Genomic DNA, 17,758 nt, shown 5'->3' with positions numbered 1-17,758 from the left:
CATAAGAGACTGTTAAAAACTGAGAACAAACTGAGGGTTGATGGGGGGTGGGAGGGAGGGGAGGGTGGGTGATGGGTATTGAGGAGGGCACCTTTTGGGATGAGCACTGGGTGTTGTATGGAAACCAATTTGACAATAAATTTCATATATTAAAAAAAAAAAACCTGTAAAACTAAAAAAAATAAATAAATAAAAGAGGACATGCTACATCATATGTCTTTTTAGATAATCCAGACGAAAGTTCTAAATGGAGGCCTCAGTGCTTTCTTGTAAAATCACCATTGTGGGCCCTCAGAGCTGTTTACAGCTCCACACTAAATGGTCTCAATTGCTCTGCTCTCACTTTTGTAATTTTTTCTGAGATTCTTGTCATCTGCCACTTCCTATAGCTCGTGGCATGCTTTTAAGCAATTATTCCTTCAAGTGGCATTGGCTGGGAAATTGATTGCCAAGTGTGTGAGAGTTGTGCATAGAGCAAGAGTCCTGAGTTCTTTATGTATTTATTAAAGTCTCTTTTATTATTATTTTAAAAATTTATTCATTTATTTTGAGAGAGAGAGAGAGAGAGAGAATGAACAGGGAAGTGGCAGAGAGAGAGGGGGAGAGAGAGAGAATCCCAAGCAGGCTCCACACTGTCAATGAAGAGCTTGAGTCAAGCTTGAGCTTGCAAACCATGAGATCACGTCCGGAGCCCAAACCAAGAGTCAGCGATTAACCGACTGAGCCACCCAGGTGCCCCAAGACTCTTTTATTTTTTAAAGTACATGAGTCTCCTGCCTTTGTAACCCCTATGTTTGGTTCATCCTGGGTTGAAGGGCTCTAGGTGGTTGAAGTCCTTGGAGGCATAAGCCCTAGAAATGGAGGTGGTATAATATTGATGGATTGTTCTTCCTTGATCATAACTGCTTTCCTTTTTGAAGAAAGGAGGGGATACCAGAGGCTAACATGGATTACTCCTCCCCCAAAAGAGAAGATGGGGGCCCAGGGTGGGGCCAGCTGGGTCAGTGGTGTCCGAAGTGTTTGAGGGATAAGGAAGCTGCTGGCTCCCACTGATAGTGAGCAGATGGCTGGGGAAGGAACCATTGCCTCCTGCTCACTCTTCATGGTGATGGCCAGCGTGGATGGGGGAGAGCAAAGAGAGCCCCAAGGGGAGCCACAACGCCTGGTCTCCTCTCAAGTCCTGAAGTAGGACTGGCACCAGCGGTGTCTAGATGGGCACTTGGGGTGGGGCTCGGGGGCATCTCAGCCTGTAAACACCCCATTTCCTGACATACTCCTCATTACACAGCACGGGTGACTCCTTTAAATACACAGATATGGTGACACTCAAAACGCTGACAAGCACCTGTGCTTGCGTGGGGACCCCCTTCTCTCTAAGTGGGCAGTGACCTGTTACCTGGAAACAGCAACAATATACACTCAGGCAGGGAAGGCGTGCCCTCCACTTCCCTCCCGTATGGTGACCAGGGCTGCCCATTTGTGACAAACACATCTCTGAACTTGGACACAGTGACCCCACTCAAAAAAGTGACACCCCAGATGATAATTGCACACCCACAGGGATGCCCACAGCACACTCCCGCATGGTGAGCTGCTCCTCTTCAGAAGCTCCCTGTCCGCACTTACACATGCTCACACGCGTGTGCTCAGACACGCTCAGACCCACTCAGACCCAACGGAGCTTGGGGAGCTGAGGGGCTGATTCCAACATTCTTCTTCCCCTCCCCAGGATTTTTGTCAATTGCAGGTTGGTGCTGGGGAAGATTCGCTGCTTTGGCTTTGACATGGACTACACCCTGGCTGGTAGGGAGGGAGGGAGCAGGGTATTTGGGGCTCGGGGAGCAGGGGGTAGGCACCAGCTGGCCTGGTTCTGCTTGGTTCCCACAGCCTACAAGTCCCCAGCCTATGAGGCACTGGTCTTTGAGTTACTACTGGAGTGTCTGGTGTGCATTGGGTACCCGCGAGATATCCTGCGCTACACCTATGACCCCGCCTTCCCCACCAGGTGCGGGAGCTTGCTGGGGTGGGAGGCTGTGGCTGGTAGTCAGCTCTGGAACCCCCATCCACAGCCTCTGCGCTCTCTCCCTCAGGGGCTGGTGTTTGATGTGCTCTATGGGAACCTGCTGAAGGTGGACACCCATGGGAACGTGCGGCTGGGCACCCATGGCTTCACCTTCCTCTCGGAGTAAGGGACCCGGGGAAGGGGGAAAGGATGATGGAGGAAAGAAGAAGGTGGGGGAGGAGAGACTCAGGACACAGCAGAGGCTCAGTAATGCCAGCTGGATAACAGAGGGACAGCAGGGGTGGGCGGAGGTGAGAAGGAGCAGGGGGTAGGCACCAGCTTGAGTGCAGGGCTTGAGTGCACATCTAGGAGGAACTAGGGAGGGGGCATTGACCTCACCCAGCCTGCTCCCTCCCCAGGGCAGAGATCTGGAGCTTCTACCCCAGCAAGTTTGTTCAGAGGGACAACCTGCAGAGGTTCCACATCCTCAACACGCTCTTCAACCTGCCTGGTGAGGGCTGGATAGCGGGTGTGGGAGGTGGTCCTCGGGGACCCAGCTCTGGCCTGGGTGGGTGGCTCTGGATCCCTGGGCCAGCGACTGACTGGTCTCTCCACCCCAGAAATCTACCTGTGTGCCTGCCTGGTGGACTTCTTCTCTGGCTGCTCCCGCTACACCAAGTGAGTCCTGTGCACTGTCCAGCCCTGGGTCACCAACAGGATGCTGCCACTGCCCAGAGCCCAAGCGCTGAAGTGGGGTCCCTGCCAAGGAGCAGAGACCCTTCCTGAGGGGCTCTAGGAACTCAGTGGGAAGGCTTTCACTGCAGGCTGCCCCCCACACCTTGTAACTGGTGCCCTCCCAAGGGATGATGCTCAGCACAGGGTGATACCCCTTCTAGCATGGTTGGGACGTAAGTTCAGTGTGGTTTGAGGGGTGACTCTGGTATAGGATCTGGGCTGAATGGTCACCTCAGGCCCCCTTATCAGCCTGTCTTGTTCTCTTGGCCTGCCCCAGCTGTGACACTGGCTATCAGCATGGGAACCTCTTCATGTCCTTCCGAAGCCTCTTCCAGGATGTGAGTGATGCCATGGATAATGTCCACCAGTCGGTGAGTGCCCAGGACCCCAGGACCCTTGACCTGTCTGCCTTTGGCTCTGCTGGGTGTGGCCCAATGGCTCCAGCCTCCACAGAATTTCCTCTTTCCTTCCCTCTGGGGACTATGGTCTGGGCTCCTGCACCTTGGACGCATGCATGCAGGTGGGCATGCATGCACACGCACACCTGCATGCACATGCATGTGTGCACACCCGTGCGTACACACACACACACACACACACACACACACACACACACACACAGCTCTGCTCCCCCCTGCAGGGCTGTCTGAAGGAGAAGACCCTGGAAGACTTGGACAAATACATGGAGAAGGATGTGAATGGGTCATGACCAGGCCTGTCCCTTTGTCCCCCTCCTCCCCAGGGCAGTGGAACTGTGTCCCTGTCTCCCCCGCTCAAGATGTGGGCAGAGCTCTGTGGCCTCGTCTTGCTCACAAACTTTCCTGCTTGGCCTGGAGCCCCGTGCCTGGGAGGCTGAGAGCTGAGAAAGGGATCCCAGGGCAGCTGGGGGAGACCCCACCCCTGGAAGTGACTGACCTCTGCCTCTGCTCCAGGTGCGAATCACCATCCTGCTGGGTGAGATGAAGGAAGTTGGGAAAGTATTTCTGGCTACAAACAGCAGCTACAACTACACGGATGTGAGTGTGTGGGTGGAGGGGTGGGAATCTCAGCCATTAGAGCCCAGAGGACATTGGAATCTGCCTTTCTTGGCCCCTGAAGGAAACTGAGGCCTTGTAGGAACAGTGAGGAGTAGGAAAGAGCAAAGGCCATGGTACCCCCATGGTCTGGTTGGCGTTTTGGGTTCCATTTCTTCGCCTTGAAAAAAATTTTTTTTAATGTTTATTTAGTTTTGAGAGAGAGAGAGAGAGACAGAGGACAAGCAGAGGAGGGGCAGAGAGAGGAGGACACAGAATCCAAGGCAGGCTCCAGGCTCTGAGCTGTCAGCACAGAGCCTGACACGGGGCTCAAACTCACGAGCTGTGAGATCATGACCTGAGCTGAAGTCAGATGCTCAATGGACTGAGCCACCTAGGGGCTCTATTTCTTGGCCTTTTTTAAGGTCTCAGTGGATTAAGAAATTTCTCCCCATCTTGCTCCTGTGGTCCTCAGCGTATCCTGTGGGGTGAGGGCACAGGCAGGCAGCAGCCCCTGGCCCAGCCTACCTAGGTGCTCTGCCCCTTGCTCTTTCTCTGCCAGGCCATCATGACCTACCTGTTTGGCATTAGTGAGGTGAGTGCCACGTGCCGGGCTGGGGTGGGCTGTACCAGGAGGAGGACCAGGCCAGGCCACGGTGCTGAGGGCCTCTCCCATGTCTGGCCCTCCCCCTGAGGAAGAACCAAGCGTGGGAGGGGGCATTTCACATGCATGGGCTTTGCTGGAGCCTCTGCAGTGGGTGGGAGGCCGTGACCTCAGCCAGGCCAAGGGGTCAGGGAAGCCACTGATGGCCTTGGAGACAGCCATGAAGAGGCAGTCGGTTGTTTGGGGAAGGGCCTAATGAGGTGCAAGGGGGTGAGATCAGGTTGTGGCAGGCCCAGGGGAGGGGTGTGTGTGACATACCCTGTGGCACCATGTGTGACCAGGTGTCACTGGCAGGCAAACGGGTGAGCAGGGCTCTAACTCAGCAACTGTGCTCATATCCTGACGCTGACAGGAGAGCCTGCACAGTGTCCAACACCAGCTTCCATAAATACCTTTTGAGCACTTCCTTGTGCCAGAGTGGTCATGGTCAAGGATGCTGGGGAGGCAGACCATGTGGTTCTCGAATCCAGGGGTGTACAGGGCTAGGAGTCAGGACCAGGATGCACGGATGGGCATGTGACTTGAGGGCTGGCAAGCTTTCACCAGTCCAGAGCTTGGTGGGTGGCCAGGGAAGAGCTGTGAGGTGTGTCGGGGTCCAACGTTCCAGACTGTGTGTGTGTGTGTGTCTGCACGCGCTCCCATCCCTTCACAACCCCACAGGCTGAAGCCTCAGGCAGGCCCTGGAGGTCTTACTTCGACCTGATTGTGGTGGACACACAGAAGCCCTGCTTCTTTGCTGAGGGGACGGTGCTGAGACAGGTCAACAGGGTAATGGCAGGGGCTGAGGCCCCATCTACCTTGACCCATGGGCCACAAGGTGGGGAGGGACCCTGCTCCTCACGCTTGACCTGCCCTTGGGAGTTGCCTCTCTGCTAACTCTGTCCTTGGAGGCCGGGAACCAGGGGACTCCTTTGGGACTCTGTCACCTCCTTCCTCTCATGCCCCCATAGTAATCCTGGCCACTCCCAGTGCTCTGTTCTCTCTGACCAGGGTGCCCCTCTCCTCTTCTAGGATTCAGGCAAGCTCCGTGTGGGCACCTACATGGGGCCCCACCAGCACTGTGTAGTTTACTCTGGAGGTACCAGCTCCCGCCTTGTCCCCGTGCCTCCACAGACACCCTCCCTAGACTAGGAACCCATGTCCCCAACCTGCCCACCAGGACAGGAGGGGCTCTGAGCAAGCCTGTCCTCCCATGGTGGGGCAGGCTCTTCGGACATGGTGTGTGAGCTGCTCGGGGTACGGGGGAAGGATATCCTGTACATTGGGGATCACATCTTTGGAGACATCCTCAAGTCCAAGAAGTGGCAGGACTGGCGAACTTGCCTGGTGGTTCCTGAGCTGTTCCAGGAGCTTGGGATCTGGGACCAAGAGAAGGGTGAGCTGTGTGTGGGGGGGCTTCAGGACCAGGTGGGGGGGCACTGGCCACCAGTGCAGAGGCCTGCCCCTTCATCATCTTGTCCTCTTCCCTGTTGGGGGTTAGTAGTAACTGTGATAATATTGTCCACTCTGTGGTTTATGAGAGTGGATCTACTTTACCCAGAGGAAACAGAGATCCAGAGAGGTTAAGAAACTTGCCCAAATTCGGGGCGCCTGGGTGGCTCAGTCAGTTAAGTGTCTGACTTTGGCGCGGGTCATGATCTCACAGTCTGTGAGTTCGAGCCCTGCATTGGGCTCTGTGCTGACAGCTCAGAGCCTGGAGTCTGTTTCAGATCTGTATCTCCCTCTCTTTCTGCCCCTCCCCTGCTCTGTCTCTGTCTCAAAAATAAATTAAAAAACACTAAAAAAAAAAAAAAAAAAAAAAAGGAAACTTGCCCAAATTCACACAGGCAGAAAAGGGCAAACTGACTCAAATACCTGTGTCCTGACTCCAGGGTGTTGTGGTGGTTCTGTAGTCTGAGAGTTCCTTCCTCACCTGACTGTACCCTCCCCACTCACCTGAGGACTCTCCGAGAGTGGAAGGTACAGTTCCACACCTGGGAATGACTCGAAGTATCCTCTGGGTCAGGAGTAGCTGTGAGCCTAAACAATTTGGGTTTGTTCTAAAAGCTGGGTTTGACTCATTACCATGTGACCGTGGGTGAGTCACCTGACTGCCTGACTAGCTTCGTCACCTGTCCCGCAGGACCTTTGCTGTCTCTGCTTTGCTCTGAGCTGAGTCTCAATCGATGTAAGGAAGGGGCAAGGGATGTTATGTACACAGCTGGGGGTGTGTAGACCCCTGGTGACCTGTCCACCCTCACCAGTGGAACTGGGCCTGGGGCAGACAAAGGTAGGCAGGGCTGTCCCTCATCCCCTGCTGTCCTCTGTCTACTTTTCAGAGTGGATGGAGGAGCTGAAGAGGCTGAACATGCACTTGGCAGACCTGTACCAGTGAGAGAGCCCTGGCCTATGCTCCCTGCTAGCAGAGGGGAGAGGGGTGGAGGGTCCTGGCCAGGGTAGTCAGGAAATCAAGATCTGCTCCAGGCTGGGCTTCCCTAGGAAACTGGATTTGGGGATCCCTCTGACCCCCTTGGGTTGCATTATGACCTCTAGATCCTTCCTCCTTACCCGCTCAGCACGAACTCAGGATGCCTGCCCTCTCACACAGGTGTGCACACCCAGCCCGGCAACTCCACCGGGTGCCTGTGGAGTGTCCTCTGACCTCCATGGGGTCTAGGGAGGTTGTGCCTGGAGCTTGGAGGCACCGTTCCTTTTCTCCTAGATCATGTGGCTGTTTTTGCACCAGGCACATGGATGGGAGCAGTTATGGGCTGCAAGTTATCAACTCCACCAAGAGGGAGATTCAGGTAAGAGGGGGAGCTGAGTGAGGAGACCCCTAGTGAGGGTTGGGGGGCCAGGGGTGTGCCTCCAGGCTGCCTGCCCTGATCTGCTCTGTCCCAGGTTCCTGAGCCCAGTTACAGGATTTTCCACCCCTGCAGAGCTCCACTTGTCCTTGTCTGCCAGCGCCCTCTGCTGGCCTATGCTCCGAATGACAGCAGAGTGCGGCTGCAGGAGGACTGAGTTCAGGGTGATTTGTGGAGCGTGGCTAGACCCTCAATCTCCGTTAACCTAATCTCCATGAACCCTCCTTGAGACGTGCCTGCCTGTTGGGTCGGGTCCCCAACGTGCCGGACTAGCCAGCTGTGATCAGCGTCTGGGGGCAGCTAGATGAGCGGTCCCAGAAGATGGGGGTTAGGGCCAGTGACCTGACGGGTCCTGGGAAAAGAAGGAAGGAAAACACGCCCTGTGGCACTACCGACCAGCCACCAAAGCTGGGAGAGTCCCCATAGCCCATGTCAACAGATTCAGGCCATTTGGCATTCACAGAGCCAGCTGGGACCAATGATGAAGGATCCCTGCTGAGCCTTTTGGAGGGTATAAAGCCCTTGCCTGCTATTTGATCCTTCCATAGCCCTGAGAGGTGGGCTGGGCAGGGACAGCTACCTTTGTCTGACAGATGGGAAACAGGTTCGGAGAGAGGAAATTGCATGCTTTTGGTCACTTTTGGAGTAAATGTCCAGATCAGTTCTCTAGACGCTAAAAGCAAGGCCTGGTGAGGAGGTGGAGACCTGCTAGGTGGGCAGGAGTGGGTGGGGCCAGGTGTGTGGGCCTCTGCAAAGCCCTCTGTCGGGGCATCAGAAGCTACATTAAGCTGAGGGTTTAGTCCGGGTGGTCAGGCAGGTAACTGAGGAAAGCAGGAAGGGGGGTCTGTGGCAAAGTGGAGAGCTGCTCCACCTCCCTAAGCTCCATGTGCCACCTCTGGGGTTAAAGAACACAGCTCCTTCCCAACTGGGGGCAGACACCCTGGTGTCTCCAGGTGACAGACCCAGGGAGGGCAGAGCTGGCCCCAGCAGGAGGGGATTCGTCTGTGGGTGATGCAGGTCCCGATGGGGGGGATCTCTTCTCTGCCAGAGAGTCACCCGGGAGCTGGACCTGTGCTACAGCGCGATGGGCAGCCTATTCCACTGAGGTTTCCGCCAGACGCTTTTCTCCAACCAGCTGATGGCGCTATGCAGACCTCTACACCGCTGCCTGCCTGAACTTCCTGAACCACCCGCTCAGCTTGCTGTATCCGGCGGTCCCGGAGCTGGTGGGTCCCTGCAGAACCTCTCTGGCTATCCCTGACCCTCTGCCCCAGGAGGAGCCGCTGGTCCCCAGCCCTGCCAAGAGCTTCTGAGGTCACCAGGCCCAATCTCCCACCTCCAGACACAAGTGGGTCAAAGCCTTGCAGGTAACTGTGGGCAACACAAAACATGCATGGGAGCAGTTACAGATATAAGTTGCCTCTGCTGGGGAAGCTTCCCTCATGCCCAACCTTCACACCTGCTTTCAGTGGAGGCCACATTAACTCAGTATTTCCTTAATAGAAAGGATGCCAGTTGCTAGGAGGAAAGCTATAGTCCCTCTGCTCTCAGTTAACACGCAGTGACTGCAGAAGGAATGGACGAAGCCGCAGATGATGCGGTAAATGCTCCAGCTGGTTTTCCTCTGGAACACCTGGACATGCTTCTGGGTCAAGAGCAGGGAAGTGGCAGTGGTCGTGACGCCCCCCGGGGTTAGTGGAGCCGTGAGACCGACCAGCGCAGTGCTTCCCTGAGCACGCGTGTCGGTTCATCCCAGCGGGATGTCATTATTTCCATCTTATAACATGTAGTCTCATGTCAAGGATCGGGACTTGAAAGTAGTTCTCCAGGGCTCCCTGCCTCCTGCTTTCCTTGCCACGATCAGCTAGCTGCCTTCTAGATGTTTGAGAGGGAAAACCATCTTCGGAGTGTCTCCTGTGTTTCCTGTATTGGGCTGTGTGACTTTTTTTTTTTTTTTTAACTGATTCTGCTTAATGCTCAGTATAACCTACCAAAGTTGTTCTTTAAAATTTTTTTTTAACGTTCATTTTTTGAGAGTGAGAGAGACAGAGCATGAGCAGAGGAGGAGCAGAGAGAGAGGGAGACACAGAATCCGAAGCAGGCTCCAGGCTCTGAGCTGTCAGCACAGAACCTGTTGTGGAGCTCGAACTCAACGCACGAACCGCGAGATCATGACCTGAGCTGAAGTCAGACGCTTAATCGACTGAGCCACCCAGGCACCCCCAAAGTAGTTCTTGACCTTTACCCAACCGTGCTGGCCGGGAATTTTTGACAAAATGATGTCTATCTACCAGAACCTTCCTTCTCTGGCTCACCCTCCTGGGCTTCCTCTTCTATGACATCATTGGGCAGGGAGCTGGCAGCTGTGGGCAGAGTGGAGTGTGAGTGTGTGGGGTTGTTGTCTGTAAAACCCGGGGGCTTCTGGGAAGCCTTACCACTGGAGGAACTACTACATCTCCACCTGCCTTTGTCCTTATAGATACTGCATGAGTCTGCTGTGGAGCAGGAACGGGTTAACCAGCATCCCCTCTCCTGCCCTGTCTTCTACAGCCTGAGGGTGAGCTGCTAGGAGGTGGCAGGTTGCTGGCTGTGGGGGGGGGGGGGGTAGGTAGGGGAGGATGGGGAGGGTGGGGGGCTGGGGCTTAGCAACCTGGGGCTACCATGGGCTAGACCAGGAGGGCCCAATGGGATGGTATCAACCCAATGAGGCATTTTGAAGATTTGTGGAAGCTTTTTTTGTCTTCAGGTGTAATCACTCCTGAGTATTTGTGTAGAAAGACATATTATTTTATCACAAATTGCTTTCCTTTTTCTTTCTCCTATGTTACAGTAGTACATTGATTTTGAAAATTGTAGAGACAATAATTATACTATCTATGAATTTCAATTCAGGATAGAAAAGGGGAAATTAAAGTGTATTTATTTATTTAAATGTTTATTTATTTTTGAGACAGAGCATGAACGGGGGAGGGTCAGAGAGAGAGGGAGACACAGAATCTGAAACAGGTTCCAGGCTCTGAGCTGTCAGCACAGAGCCCGATGCGGGGCTCGAACTCACAGACCATGAGATCATGACCTGAGCCGAAGTCGGAAGCTCAACTGACTGAGCCACCCAGGCGCCCCAATGTTTGTTTTTAAAATGGGCATCAGGTCCCATAGGGCTGGGAAGCGCTGGCTCTAAGCCCAGTTTCACAGGTTTTGTTGAGCAGAGGCTCGCTGACTTTACTGGTGCCTTGCACCTCTCCAGACCACTTCTGGCTGATTCATCTGACAAATCCATTCCCACTCTGGGGAAGGTTGCAGAGCACGTGCTCTTCCAGGGTAGGATTCCTCTCCAGACAGCCTTTATAAGCACCGTGAGTAGGGACTCCACCTCAGCTCCTTTGTCACTTTGTGCTGCCTGGTCCCCCTCTGAGCTGAGACTCCAGCTTTCATGAGTGGCAAACGTGGCTCCCACCCTAGTTTTCATCCCTGAACCCTGCATGAGGATTCCCGTTTCTACCCTGGCTTTCCTGGAGCTTGATTTTAAAAATGTCCATACCATAGATTTCCTTTTGCTGGGTGGTTCCAGGCTCAGGGTGCATTTTTTCAACCAGTGTTTACCTGGTGCCTCCTGCACACCCAATAATTTAGAAATGGAGTCGTAAGCTACCTAATTCCTGCCTGAGAGCAGCTCAGAATTCAAGTACACCGACGATCTTTTATCAGTGGTCTTGCAACTATTTTTCCATCCCAGCCCGTCAGAGGGCTGGACGCATTCCCATCAGGAATCGTGGGTTCTCTGGGGATGTGTGTGGTTTGGCTTCTCTACCCCTCATCTCCATCCCAGACCAGACTAAGGTATTCGGACACATGGTCTACCCATGGTTGGGCGCTCTTGTGTGAGCTTGGGAGGACGGGTTCCGTAACCAGATTTCTTTGGCTGAGGGCAAGGAGAGAGTTGAGGACCAAGAGGGCTGCATGGAGGCCGAATGAATCCTGGACATGTGCTGGCTTCATGGTCATCTTCTACTTGAGATATTTTTCAGATAAATGGAAAAGTGTGGAAGAGAGAAAAAGCAATCCATATTGAAATCTCCCAAATGTAACAGATTTGGAGCCCAAGAACACATCTTTTAGGGAGGAGGGAGGATTGTCATCCTAGAAGACATTCCCTATGGCCTTTGGGCCATTTGGAAATGGATGGAACAAGTGGAATTGCTGTACCCAGTCTCAGTCCCCCTGAGCCGCATCATGCTTCACATCCAATGTTGTTCCTACACATTTCTTTTAAGAAAAATAATATTTCCATGCACTTTTGATTCTGTTACGAGTAATAACAATACCTGATAGGCCATAGGTGATTTCATTAACTGTTCTTTCTTTCCAGATCACTATGAAAGATTGATGAGTAAATGTGATAGCACCAACGTCTTTGAGCTTCATGTGTACATGCACTGAAACATGTAAGAAATCATACTTATGATTTAAGAACTTGCGACTTTATTTTGGTAAGAGCTGCCCTGTGGTACTGAGCCTGGGTCCTACATTGTTCTGATGTCACTCCTACAGCTCGTGTTTTGTCTGTTAGTGGTATCATCTGGCATTATATAGAGGCTTAGAATGAATATACATCTACATAACTGAAATGACAAAATAAACTCTTGAAGGAACAGGTCTGTGAAACAGTTCACTAGCTTCACTTTCTGTGGAGAAACAAGGCAAACATTTGGAATATCTGAGGATAAATAAGGGACAACAGGCCATGAGCTCAGAGAGTTTCAGAAGCTTCCGGGTCTGACATTGCTATGGCCTTTGTTTTTCTTCCTGGGCTGACTTGTGGGCCGGAGTCTGCAAGGCAGCTTCTCCAGGCAAAGACCAGGTGTCCTTGGCCTTGTGTCTTCACTAGATTCTTATTCAAGGGCTAGAGGGTAGCATTTTTCAGGAAAATTGCTCAGACCCTAGGCCCATACTTTTCTGGAAAGATGGCTGAAATATGGCATGGTAACCAATACTACAAAAATTGGCCCTTGGAATTCCCTTCTAGGTTAGCGAGAATGCAGAGAGGGCTGGGGGATGAACAGCCTGCAGAAGAACGAGAAAGGTCTGAGGAAGAGAGTGAGGGAGGGGGAGGGGAAAGAGGTGGCCAGAGGGCCTTTCCCATGCTTTTCCTTCTGCCTGAAGCATCCCCTGACTCTTCTCCTTAAACCTGCTCTTTCCGTCAGCTCTCCAAGGGTCTCCCCACCTCTCTGACTGGATCAGACCCTTTCACACTTGTGTCCCTCCTGGACTCTTGGCTCCATGGTCAGCTCATTTCGCTCGTTGCTGCTTCTCTGGCATCTACAGTGTCCTGTAGTTTTACCAAGTGAATGACATCACCTGCTTTATTATTACATTGCAGGGGAAAGGGCAGGGCAAAAGATGGATTGTAAGATAAGAGGACATGGGAAAAGGCTAGAAAACCGTGGATTAGAACCCTTCTAAACTCTTAGGAACCCAGCTGGGGCATGGTAGGGTACTTCTATCTGGGAGCTGTTCATTTAATGAAGTTTTTTTTTTTTTTTTAAAGTTTATTTATTTGAGAGAAAGGGAGAGAGAGAGAGAGAGAGGGAGAGAGAATGTGAGTGGGGGAGGGGCAAAGAGGAAGGGAGAGAGAGAATCCCAAGCAGATTCAGTGCTGTCAGTGCAGAGTCTGATGTTGGACTCGATCCCGTGAACTGTGAGATCATGACCTGAGCTGAAATCAAGAGTCAGATGCTCAACTGACTGAGCCACCCAGGCGCCTGAAGTTCTGTCTTTTAAGTCTGATGTTACCTCTATATCATTTACCTACATTGTAGTTGGGGATGTACTCCATTATTCCTAAGAATACCATAGATAGTGATAGTCATACCCCATTTCTGGAAGAATTTTTAGCTGGGCATGTGGCCATCCAAAATAAATTTCCCAGCCTTCTTTGAAGATAAGTGCATGTGCCCAACGGCCCTGCGATCCTAAGTAGAAATAACGTGTCCAGCTTCCAGGTTGTAACCTTAAAAGGAGAGGGGCGTGTCTTCCAGCTCCTCTCTTCCCCATTCCCTCTGGCTGGAATGTGAAATTCATTGGGAGCTATCCTGGGCCATATGGATGAGGCTGCAGGCCGGGGCTGGCAGAGCCATGAGGCGGATGTGGCCTGGGCCTAGCACCAAACACTGGACAGCTTCACTTGGACTGCTGACGTCAGAGAGAAGTTTCCCTCTGGGACTAGTTACAGACTCTGAATCCATCCCCTAATTCCGACACCCAGCCCTGAGCAGTCAGAAATGAAAGGGCTGGAAGCATCATCCCGGGGTCAGTGGCCTGGTGGTAGAAAATGTGACGGAGTCACATTTGTAGAACAAATGACAGTACTTTGGCTGTCACAGTGATTCCTGTTTAGTAAATGGGAACAGTTCAAGAAGTGCTCTTTCCTCATCACCATCCGAGTCCTCATTTCCGTACTTCAAGTGGAGGCAGGGATCAAAAGCTCTGGACTTGGTGCCAGACAACCTTGAGTTTGAAACTTCAGCCCCGTCACTGACTGACTACTGTCCCCATACCTATGTCATAAGGCCATTATGAAGATGTAGTGAGATAAGATGCACAGAACATGGCCAGAGGAATTACCAAATCAGAGTCCTACACTATTGTTTGTGTGTAGGACTTTTTCCCTAGCAACCAACAGAAACCTAATTGAAGCTGGCTTTCACATTTTGTGATCTCTAAGCAGCATCCTGGGCATTATTGGGCTTTGCAGGTAAAGTGAGTCCATCCAAAGGGAAGGAAAGGGCTGGCTGTTTGGATTCCTGCATTGTGGTGGTGGTGACCATCTATTCGTATTGAAACTTAGTGTATTAACTTTATGGTTTTATAAACCCTGTTATTATAAACCTGATCTAGAGAGATGGTGCTTCCCTCATTGTGATAAAATCTAGTTCTTGGGTGAGGCTGATGGTCAGACTCTTGATCAAGGTGAGTTCTCCATGGTAATGAATGTTCCCTATGAAGCCTCTTGAGATAGTCTATCAGTGTTTCCCTGGACAAAGCCCTAATTCTCTAGGCCAAGCCATCATTGCTGTTCTTTATAATAAAGAAAATAAATGAATAAGCAGGAATGAACAAAATTTATTTTTTTTGTTTTAGATAATACTTAAATATTGAGAAAGCTAAAATTAAAAAATTCAAAATATGTTGGCTAGGTTTTTCTATACATTATATTTAAATAATGATTCTGATTTTTCCTTCCCAAGAACAGTTGCCCAGGAGGAAGGAAAGGCAGCCTAGGCTAGTCTCTTGGGGCTCGTACAGTCTGCTCAGGCCAGGTGTCCCTTAGCAGAACAAAGAATTGAAGAAACAAGTGTCCCTCCCCCTCCCCCCTCCTTGTCTTTATTTGAAGCATTTCTGAATAACAAATGCAAAATGAGATTAGAATACAAACAGCTAGGTAACGCCCCCAGTTCAGAGTTGTGTTTCACCGGAGGAGCCCTGGCAAGCTCAGGAACTGCCCTTCATCTACAGGGACCATGTGACCAAAATCAAAGTCGCACATGAAAGTCATTTAAGATCTCTGAGCGAAGGCACAGCTAAGCACCAGCTCCAGAATGAGGGCCTCCGGTCGGAAGGTGAGCATCTCAGCTCAGCTCACCAGGCCTGGGAGGTCTCTCCCTCTCTGCTAAGGCGGCTGCAGGAAGGAAAATCTATCATACCGTGGCACCAACCTTCTGACATACAAAAGAACTAAGTTGGGAGTAAAGTAGCTCAAAAAAGTGAAAAATTTTACCATACTTGGGGGGTGTAAATTAATATTAAATAGTTTAAAGTTTATGCTAGAAAACTGTGGCAAACTATAGTCTTAAAGCAGTAAACCAAACAGTCCCATGGGGATATTAAATTGGAGAGTAAGCCCGGCGAGTTATTAAATTCTGAGAGCCCATAATCTGCCTGTATGTTATACAGTTTTTTCCAGGTCACCCAGACAAGGGTTATTTCTTCTTTCATGGAGGATCTGAAACATCTTTTTTTTTTTTTTTTTAAGGCATTAAGAAATTATGACTCAAGGATTTTAAACCCTAATGTGACAGGCAAAGCCTCATTTTTACGGAATATAAAACACTCTGTTTCTTCCACTTCTAACAGCTCGTTAAGAGAAGCCACCACCAAATCGTGTTCCTGCAGCATTTCCGGGTAGCGGGACACCGCTCGCTCAATCCTCGCCGACCGCCGCACGGGAGTGATCAGCTTCATGTCGTGCACTTCTGCTATTCCACTTATCCTGTGAGACAGAAAGAGGTGCATTCCAAGTCTTATTACGCCTTTTGAAGTTCTACTTATTATTCTTAATTTTTTTCTCATTCCCTGATAAGGCACGGTAGACATTTCAATGAAAGCTGATGTAAGAGGATGTGTAGCGCAGCTCTCCTACCAAGATGGCTTTTCCCTGATTGTCAGAATGAACGGGGCGGTGTCCATCTGCTCCCGGATAGTAGAAGCATAAGGATTTCCTGAACGAACTGTTAAGTGTGGTTTTTACTTGAAGTCAAATACGTGGCAGTTGGTGTTTGTTTATCCCATAAACTTTCACAGAGTTGACAGGTTTTGAGGAAATTGGGCCTTATACCAAATGGGGTTGGACTAATGAATTCTAAGATTCTTTCTAGCTCTGACAGAAAATTATTCAAAAAACGCCGTTTAAGATGGTGGACGAAACCACAATTTGAAACTGGAACAAATTGGGCACCTTCCTCGTAAGCTTTAATGTATTCCCATAAAAAGGAGCCCAGAGGGTAGGTTGCAGAGAGCTTTCCGTGCAGTGAATCTGGTCTACACCTCACAGACCCACTGATGATGATAGGCTAAGCAAAACTAGCCTATCAGTCTGCTAAAAACTCTCCTAATAAATTCCAGATTCAGCAAAAGGTGGTTTTCAGATCAACTGCTTGCCTCCATCTGTCCATGAGCCAAGTGTAATGCCGGGGCCCAGAGAGGCCGGCTGTGCTTCCCAGGGACCGACAACACAGAACTGTGTGGTCCTGGTACTTTTGTTTGGGATTCGCTTTTAAGATCATGAACAGAGACTGATGTTATATTAATGTTTTAGAAAATGACATTCATACCCTGACACAGTTCCTATGGATTCTACCTTAAACTTAAACTTACACACTCTCAATAAAATGAGCAATTTCTGTCTAGTACATCCTCGACTGCGCTCCCTGTTCTTACAGGGGGATTTGCTGTCCCTTCTCTCCCACAGCTAGGGAGGTTGCCCCTGCTTGGCACTCGGCGTCCCCTCCCCCTGGGGCTGGGAGGAAAGGGACGTCGGATCTGTAAGCGCAGGACAGATGAAGGTGAAGAGGTAGGATGGGATCCAGGAGGGAGGGGGAATCCATTCCAACAGTTTCCAGACTCCTGCAGCACCTTCCTCAGGGCAGGTCAGGTCTCCCTGGGAGTGTGAGGGGGATGGTGTGTGTGCACAGAAAGCACACAGATCTTCCTGTCAGTGGTCCCTCCCCTCCTCAGCTCCTTCCCTTAATGCCAAAGATGGCTTAGACTGCCTGGTCCTCACATGAGGCAGAGGGTCTCCAAAGACGGCTGGTACTCTGGGTCTGTGCAAGTCAAACTGAGAACAGGGCTTGAACTAGGCCCGTGGACACAAAGCCTGCTGTAGAGTCAGCTTACCTAGGGATCGGGGCCACCTGTAATTTGATACCAGGATGGTTATCCTGCTCTGCCTTGGTTATTTGGGGTGTTCCTGTAACCTGTTCTCTCTCTTTTAGAGAAAGACAAGACTTTTCAGATTCCGTTTTATTGGCCAGCTCTTCTATTGACGTTATATTCGTCTCGGCAACTGAAGAGTCAGAGGTAACTCCTGTGTATGCAAGGTCAAGAAGGAAAGTGAGGTTTAGCAAGTTAATACTGAAACTAAAAGTCAATAAAATGACAAATCAATATATACAATGATTTCTCAATTAAAATAAAGAGGAACTGATTTGAAATGGGACATAGAACTATTTTTTCTTGCTCAGCCCTCTAGCAATGCCCTGCTACATCAGGCCATCTTTCTAACCTGCCCTCCAAGCAGTCTTTGGCCCTTCTTGCCACTTGAGATGGATCCTTGATACCTTTTCAACATTCTGAACACATACCGCCGCCCTCCCCCCCCCCCCCCCCCCCCCCCCCCCGGTCTCTTATTCTCTCTTGAGAGAAGTTCCTTAGGGATAATCATTGGCCTTTTACCCTTATACCATATCTTGGGTCAATTTTCTTGACTCACTAGGATTAACATCCCCTCCTACCCTGGGATGAGATACTATTACTCAGACCTTAATCCCCAAAGTAATGGGTTAGTTAGCTATCATTCCACATGACTTGATTGTTTCTCAAAGTTCAATCTGTCTTAAAGGAAAATATTTGGTCACCTTCCAAGATCATAAAAATAATCTATTTTATTTTCTCAAGGTAGCTTGTTTTTTCTTGCTACTCATATAACAAACGTAAGCAATTATAG

The 17,758-nt window shown here is 50.7% G+C and overlaps 2 protein-coding genes and 1 long non-coding RNA gene across 5 annotated transcripts in view; 2 read left to right on the top strand and 1 right to left on the bottom strand.

The window, feature by feature from the left end:
- Positions 1 to 623: 623 nt before the first annotated feature.
- NT5DC4 (5'-nucleotidase domain containing 4) lies at positions 624 to 5,980 on the top strand. Its single transcript, XM_053891217.1, is given in 12 exon segments — positions 624 to 1,203; positions 1,730 to 2,033; positions 2,091 to 2,185; positions 2,407 to 2,513; positions 2,623 to 2,680; positions 3,015 to 3,108; positions 3,378 to 3,431; positions 3,670 to 3,753; positions 4,313 to 4,345; positions 5,075 to 5,200; positions 5,426 to 5,492; positions 5,619 to 5,980. Coding segments are annotated over 12 exon segments (1,524 nt in total). The 5' UTR covers positions 624 to 1,063.
- Positions 5,981 to 13,608: 7,628 nt separating this feature from the next.
- Positions 13,609 to 17,251, top strand: LOC128773653 (uncharacterized). Its single transcript, XR_008418005.1, has 2 exons — positions 13,609 to 14,011; positions 15,391 to 17,251. It is a non-coding gene; the product is annotated as an uncharacterized LOC128773653 (long non-coding RNA).
- Positions 14,360 to 17,758, bottom strand: part of CKAP2L (cytoskeleton associated protein 2 like) — a 29,720-nt gene continuing 26,321 nt past the window's right edge. For all 3 annotated transcript variants that reach the window (XM_019444769.2, XM_019444789.2, XM_019444779.2), the window contains exons 8-9: positions 16,930 to 17,119; positions 14,360 to 15,526 (exon numbers count right to left, since the gene is read on the bottom strand). In XM_019444769.2, the coding sequence (XP_019300314.2) occupies positions 15,301 to 15,526; positions 16,930 to 17,119 (416 nt within the window). In that variant the 3' untranslated portion in view covers positions 14,360 to 15,300. The remainder of the gene's footprint in view (positions 15,527 to 16,929; positions 17,120 to 17,758) is intronic.

This window comes from Panthera pardus, unplaced genomic scaffold (assembly GCF_024362965.1).
Source record: "Panthera pardus isolate Hobbes unplaced genomic scaffold, ASM2436296v1 HiC_scaffold_26, whole genome shotgun sequence".
In the NCBI taxonomy this organism is placed as follows: Eukaryota; Metazoa; Chordata; class Mammalia; order Carnivora; family Felidae; genus Panthera; species Panthera pardus.
The sequence above is the reverse complement of the archived record's forward strand: the minus strand, read 5'-3'. Positions and strand labels throughout refer to the sequence as shown.